The sequence below is a fragment of the Musca autumnalis genome, unplaced genomic scaffold, assembly GCF_047663935.1.
Source record: "Musca autumnalis isolate F117 unplaced genomic scaffold, ASM4766393v1 scaffold_4, whole genome shotgun sequence".
Lineage (NCBI taxonomy): Eukaryota > Metazoa > Arthropoda > Insecta > Diptera > Muscidae > Musca > Musca autumnalis.
This window is the reverse complement of record NW_027411977.1, coordinates 21,298,149-21,305,511: the sequence shown is the minus strand read 5'-3', so window position 1 is coordinate 21,305,511 and position 7,363 is coordinate 21,298,149. Positions and strand designations below refer to the sequence as shown.

At 42.1% G+C, this 7,363-nt stretch overlaps 2 protein-coding genes across 2 annotated transcripts; one reads left to right on the top strand and one right to left on the bottom strand.

The window, feature by feature from the left end:
• Positions 1–286: 286 nt before the first annotated feature.
• LOC141400839 (serine protease 1-like) lies at positions 287–1,235 on the top strand. Its single transcript, XM_073980406.1, has 2 exons — positions 287–572; positions 633–1,235. Exons 1-2 carry the CDS (start codon positions 316–318, stop codon positions 1,195–1,197), a joined length of 822 nt encoding a protein of 273 aa, XP_073836507.1. The 5' UTR covers positions 287–315; the 3' UTR covers positions 1,198–1,235.
• Positions 1,236–6,112: 4,877 nt separating this feature from the next.
• Positions 6,113–7,034, bottom strand: LOC141400840 (serine protease 3-like). The gene is made up of 2 exons (XM_073980407.1): positions 6,484–7,034; positions 6,113–6,414 (listed from the first exon to the last, which is right to left on the bottom strand). Exons 1-2 carry the CDS (start codon positions 6,998–7,000, stop codon positions 6,113–6,115), a joined length of 819 nt encoding a protein of 272 aa, XP_073836508.1. The 5' UTR covers positions 7,001–7,034.
• Positions 7,035–7,363: the final 329 nt, after the last annotated feature.

Below are 7,363 nucleotides of genomic sequence, written 5' to 3'. Positions count from 1 at the left end.
GTAATGCGGAAGCTATTCGTTTGCTTTCCCCACACTTTACAAAATCTTATCAAATAACTTACTTGCCACACTGTTTATACCCTCATATCTAACGGTATAACCGTTGATAATATGAGTGAAAATTCCCACAATAGATATTGTCGTGTGTCTGGATCAAATCGTCACAAAAAGTGTGGACGGTGGCTATTCTTTTGATAATAAGCTATATTTTGCGATTGCAAAAATAAATGTTTAGATTTTCTTTCCTTTTATGGGGGTATAAATAGCTCTACACCTCCATTGAAAAGGTATCAGTCTCATTATTTAGTAGACATCATGAAAGTGTTCGTTGTTCTCGCCCTGGCTATTGCCGCTGTTTCAGCTGGAACCATCCTGCCTGAACAAAACTACATTCATCCTCGTCAATTGGCCATCGATACCGAAGGTCGCATCACCAATGGCAAGGATGCCGCTGAAGGTCAATTCCCCTATCAAGTGGGTTTGAGCTTCTCCAGCTCCAGCGGTGGCTGGTGGTGCGGTGGTTCTGTGATTGACAACAACTGGGTCTTGACTGCTGCTCACTGCACCAGCGGGTAAGTTAAACAGATTTAATTCTAAAATGTTACAAAATAATACATTTCTTTTTTTTCTAGTGCCTCCTCTGCCACCGTCTACTTGGGCGCCACTGTCCGCACCAGCCCCAAGGTCACCTACACCGTCTCCAGCAGCGAATTCCGTCAACACGCCAGCTACAACTCTCTTCTCTTGAGAAACGACATCTCCTTGATCAAGATCCCCTCTGTCACCTTCACCACCTACATTAAGAAGATCAATTTGCCCGCCATTGCCTCTTCCTACTCTACCTATGCCGGTAAGAAGGCCATCGCTTCTGGCTGGGGCTTGACTTCCGATTCCGCCACTGCTGTATCCTCCAAATTACAATACGCCGAAATGGAAGTTATTGAAAACAGCGTTTGCGCCAACACCTACGGTAGCTTGACCATCACCTCCAAGAACATTTGCACTGCCACTCCTAAGGGTACCTCCACTTGCAGCGGTGACTCTGGCGGCCCATTGGCTTTGTACGACTCTAATACCTTGATTGGTGTCACCTCTTTCGTTTCCTCTGCCGGTTGCCAATCTGGTGCCCCTGCTGGTTTCGTCCGTGTCACCAGCTACTTGGACTGGATCAAGGATAACACTGGCATTGCCTACTAAATGAATTTGAAAACGATTGAATAAACGTCTAAAGCTTTTTTTCTAAATGACAGTCGACTTCATACCATAGATCTTTTACTAGCGAGTCTGCTACCGAAAAATACTATAAAATCCATTATTTTGTAAGATTTTTTTTTTGCTGGGTACTGGTGTCGTTACTTCTCAAGGTCCTAATTTTCTTGATGTTAATCGCAAGTCCAACATTACGGGCCAGTCTTTAACTGTATGTTAGATATCTTGTGAGCGAGAAGCAGTTGTAGAAGGTTGAGATATTTTCTTTACTCAGGCGTTTCTGAGAAATGTTTGGCTTATGTTCATGTTGTGCTGAAAGTTCAGCATCCTCGGATTATTTTCTGGAGAACTCCCTTTTTTCCTTAACGCCACTCATAAGACAGTTCGTCTGATGGTATCGAAGGCATTCTTGAAATCCATGAACATTAGATATTTTGGGGTGCGCCAATCTATAGATTTTTTTCGACTGGTATGAAGCAAGCATGTTCATCTCTCAGTACGATTTTTATTTATCCGCCCAATAAAAATTTAGGCGACTGCAATATCTCGAGCGTAGTTGAGCCATAACTACTATGGTTTGTGGTGGCAGCTGACGCTCCTCAGCTGCGATAGATGGGGGATGTACGACGAGGACTTTATTCACACTGCATTTGCTTATGGCCTTAGCAACTGCGTCCGTGTGAATGCTATTCAGACCTGTCTGGCATGCCTGTTAATCTAGGGGTTCTCTCCTATATTGTTGGACCATCCTCTCTAGAGCATAAATATACTTCCTGATATACCTGGGTGTGTCGGGCCTAGCCAGCTGATGGTGATTGGGATGACTCTCACGGTAACACCCGAGCAAGTACTGCAGTACTCATTGTGTTGCTATACTGGAAGAATCTTTGCCTCCTCATGTAGAGGGCCCACTGAAGACTTCGGGGATCAAAATGGGGCCCCACAGCTTACCACAGACCCTGATTTCATCAGGGTAGGTACCTGACGCCAGGATCGTTCAATCATCCCCATACGTTACGATCTCAATGCCGTCTGGAGGGGGGAACTTCCTCTGTTGTCGTGCTGTGCTGCTTGCGGAATCCATGCTGATGATCGGTAACTTGATAGCTATTTCTGACACTGGGTAGGACTAAGGCCTCAAGGGTCTTTGGTACAGGCGACAAAAGCGAAATCGGACTGTACGATTCACTTTTGCTGGCATCCTTGCCAGGCTTCAGTAGCGGCACCACCCTTTCCATTTTCCAGATTTCGGGAACAATGAGGGTGGCTAGCGACAGGTTGAGAACTTTGGTGAGATACTCCACTCCCGGCTCATCCAGCTGTTTCAACATTACCATGGACATTCCATCAGGGCCCAACGCTTTGGAAGATTTAGCGTTCCTGATGGCATTCGCAACATCACCCATTGTAAACTGTCGTGGTTCATCCTCGGCAGGAAGAGATCTAATGCGACGTAACACTCTTCTCTTCGCCCTGTCACTCTCGGGGTGCTCGACAAACTGTCGATTGAAGTAACTTGCACACCTCTTCGGGTTAGTCAACTTAACGTCGCTAAACGTGACTGAGGTCCTGTTATACCTCCTTACGGGGTTCGAGAGTGACCACAATCTACTTATACCGGCTCCAATATTGCAACTCTTCAGATGATTTAACCACTTGTCCCGCTTATGTTTGCCGACCAGCCTGTTAACTTGCAGTGTCAGCTCCCTGACTCTGGGGTCACTGGGGTTGGCTCGACGAAGCTCATCACGCTCATTTGCTAATCCCGTAGCCTCTGTTGGGAAGTTTGGTCTTACTTCGGGTATTCGACCAGAAGGTATATGGCGAGCGGCTGCAGCAGTTATGATGTCTCGGAATGTCCTTTCCGCTAGCCGCACATCAGAAGGATTGGACAGTTCTCTGCAGCGGTGATTGGTGAACTCTCTGAAACCTGACCAATCCGCTTTCTTATTATTGACGAATGTGCGGCGTTTAGAGGTGATGAAATCGTGTGGTCTGCTTATGGAGACAATTATGGGGAGATGGTTTGATCCAAGGGAAATGACGGGCTGCCAGGTAACGTCATTTGTCAGACCCAGTGACACGATGGTTATGTCTGGCGAATTGTGACACTCTCCTCTAATACGGGTAGGATCATCCTCATTGACCGACGTAGACGTGGAGCTATCAATCTCCTCAGCCAGCGCCTGTAGCCCTGTGGTCGTTTCCGAGGGCCGAATGCAACATCTCATCATGCATATTAAAGTCCCCCAAGACCAGACGATTATGACCTTTCAAAAGCTTGCTAATGATAGACTTGTAATCTGAGATACAGCTATTTCTCGGCGGAATGTATACGTTAAGCAACTCTATCTCGGCATTTCCACACCTGTAGTTCGATTCTCTAACACATTTTTTGAGTTACCGACAAAAATCGGTAAAATTAAAACGAAAAAAATTGAATGAAAATGTCAAATAAAAGTTGACAACACTCTTACTATTGGTAGAACTTTTCGACTGCTTTTTATTCGTCGCTAACTTACCGAAAAACATCGGTAATTACCGAAATTATAAGCATTTTAATTTTACCGACAATTGTCGGTAACTCAAAAAATGTGTTAGAGAATCGAACTACTGGCTGCTACCCCCATACATTCCATGTTCGGGTCATTAGAGTCAGGCTCAAGCGAGATAGGAACAGACTGTTGCAAAAGGAAAGCTAGTCCCCCACCTCCACTTCTGGTGCGCTCCTTCCTTAATACGTGAATTTGGTTTCCTGCACCGCCGCGACCTTGATCTTCCGATTCATAAATTCCACGATATCTTCGATCTTACCTCGGAGTCCATTCCAATTAAATTGCAAAAAGGATGCATTTTCTGGGATTGGAACAACAACGACTGGTGTTAAATACTGCTCGTGAGTTTGTGGTTGAGGGGACTACGGGGGAGTCTCCTCGTAATCTGGCGACGAAGGACAATAGTAAAAATTGAGAGGCTAAGCAAAAAACCCACCAAATTCTCTCTCATTTATTTGAGAGAGAATTATTAAGGTAGATGTATTAGCAATCTGTTACAACAATGCCAAAAAGGTTTTGTAAACATAAATAATTTTCTTATTTTCTTAGCACTACTTCATTCCGAAATTTTTTGGTATGTTCCAGTAATTTTTACTATTTTTTTAAAGGAAAAAAATGTTATCGTAGTAAAAAGTAGTAGTTTCTTGCAGGTTTTGGAACAGAGCAATTATTTAATGTATTATTCAACAAATTCCACAAATATTTACATTTTTTCATTCATATTTTTGTTTTTTAGTTGTTGTTTTAAAATAAACACATATTTTGGCGTCTACCTTCATAATGTTGCTTGAAGAACACATAGGTTTCCATAGTTCGATTACCAATTACTATCGAAAAAAACGATAACATTCATTAAACGTTTTCGATCGAGTATTATCATTCCGTATTTTTATCGTGTCAAAAAATTATTCACGAACAAATTCTCGATCGAATCGAATCACGTAATTAGGCCCCTGAGTTTATTGAGTTTCCGGCAAAAATCGCTAAAATTAAAATGCTTATAGGTAATTGACGATATTATTCGATAAGTTAGCGACACATAAAAAGTAGTCGTAAAGTCTTACCGTAGCAACAGTGTTGTCAATTTTTATTTGAACTTTTCGTTCATAATTTTGCGTTTTAATGTTACCGATTTTTGTCGATAAACTCAAAAAATGCGTTCGAAAATCGCACTACTGATGTCTTCTCTCTAAATTTCATCAAGTGTGAATGTTAATTGTGCCTAGAATTCATCATTCACAATGTCCAACGTGGGAATAGAGGTTTATTTCCTGCGTTCGGATTCTGCAGGTTTTTATTTCATTTTGGTGCATCATGACTTACTTAAGACATTGCCCACATGCTGGAAAACAGTTAACTTATGCCTTAGGTTTTCGCCATATTAGAAAATTCTTCCTTCCATTCTGATTTACATTTATTTTCAGTCTGTATTAAAGCTTTTTCTTTAGGGATCAGATAAACATCCATCTGCCGCATGTTTCTCTTCCTTCTGCCGCATTTTTCTCTTTCTCATTTGATTTCCCTATGACTAGGGGTCCAAGACATATGGCAAACTGAGTGGTCTCTCCAGTTAGTTCTGACATTTCATTACTAAAACATTCTCATAATCATCTTCCGTTGCAATATCAATCGTTTGGAAGCATTCTGTGCTTCGTTCACAATGGTGTCAAGCGTTGCCTTTGTAATTCATTTTTCACTGGCTCTTTAGAACCGCTTTAACTATTATCCTTAAATGTAAACATTAGCTTTGTTCCCGTACTTTTTAATAGTAAAACTCGTAAAAGAGAAGAAGAGAGAAAATTTGTTGTCAAACAAAAGTTTTTTCATAAAGTTCGGGAACGCAAAAATGGAACAAACGTCAAAAAAGCTGGAACAAATGTCAAAGTAGGCGTACCAGCCAATCAGACGCCGGCATCCATGTTACTATTTTTTACACGATCAAATTTGTCGAGTAAAAAGTTTTTAAAGAGAGCGTCATTCAGCGCCATTTTTGTTTAAAGAGAGGTGAACATTTTACAACTTTTTTGTGTACGGAACAGTCGTAAAAATTTTAAAAACTTTTAGTTCTGGAACAGAGCTATTGTATTTGTACTAAAAGTGTGTTTTATAAAACAACTGCTGCAAAAGTTCGTAATATATAGGGATCACTAGATGGTGATCGAGAATAACCGTTAACATCACAAGTTATCGCAAGTTTAGAAGCGATTATGATGCCGAGGGCGATAGTTTTCTTTGTAATTATAAACCCCAAGGGTAATTTCAGATAATACCCATTTCACACAAAACAACATAAAATTTTCTTTAAAATCTGTGTCAGTTTTTTTATTAGTCAAGTGTCATTGAAATGTTTAGTAGGAGATGCCAGTCTTGGACTTGATCCAATCCAAGTAGCTAGTGACACGGACGAAACCAGCAGGGGCACCGGAAGCGCAACCAGCAGAGGAAACGAAAGAGGTAACACCAATCAAGAGTTCGGAGGATTCCAAAGCCAATGGGCCGCCAGAATCACCTTGGCAGGTAGAGGTACCGCTGGGAGTGGAAACGCAAATGGTGTTGGAGGTAACAACGGAGGTACCATAGGTGGAAGCGCAAACGGTGTTGGTGATAACTTGGAGGCGGGCATAGTTCAAGCTGGAGGCAACGGAACCGGCTACGAAAGAAAAAGATACAAAAAACGAATTAGTCATCTATTAGTAAACATGGCAAATCATATACTTACTATCAGAGGTACGACCCCAGCCGGAGGCGATAGCATAACTGCCAGAGTAGGTAGAGTAAGAAGAGGCAACAGCGGGCAATTTAATAGCCTTGATTTTAGAAGTGTAGCTGGTGGAGGGGATCTTGATCAAGGAAATATCATTGGCCAAGGTGCTGGACTTGTAGCCGGTGTGTTGGTGAATGGCGCTGGAGGAAACAGTGTGGGTAACGTCGGCAACGGTACGGGTGGTGGAGCCCAAGTAGACGGTAGCAGAGGTAACGCCATCGGTACAGTGAGCAGCAGTCAAAACCCAGGTGTTGCCAATCAAGGAACCACCGCACCAGAAAGAACCGGAGCTAGTCTTCAAGGACAAACCAACTTGATAGGGGAATTGGCCAGAAGAGGCAGTTTTACCATTGGTAATACGACCTTCAATGGCATCTTCGACGACCAAGTCGCGTGGCACGACAGGAGTGTCGAAAATGGAAGCAGCTGAGGCACAAGCCAAAGCACAGGCAAGAACTACTAAAACTTTCATGACGCTATGAATGAAATCACTGTACTTTTCATTCGAGCGGGACATGTTTTTATATTAAAATTCAACCACCCATCGAACATTAGTAAAATACATAATCTTATCACACTTTCACCGGCACACGTACGCCAGGGAAATCCATTAATATGTCCATATTCACAACAACTAGAACGGATTCTATCTTAAGTATGTCCAAAATTAAATTCTCCGTCCAAATGGTAAATAATTAAAAACAAAAAGAGCTTGGTGCTTCTTTAACAGATAAAATTTGCAATCACTGAGGTGTTTTTGTTAAATATCTTATCTTCTTATTATGAGTTCCCTATTTGTGTATACCACACATATGTCGCACGACGGATTATCTGA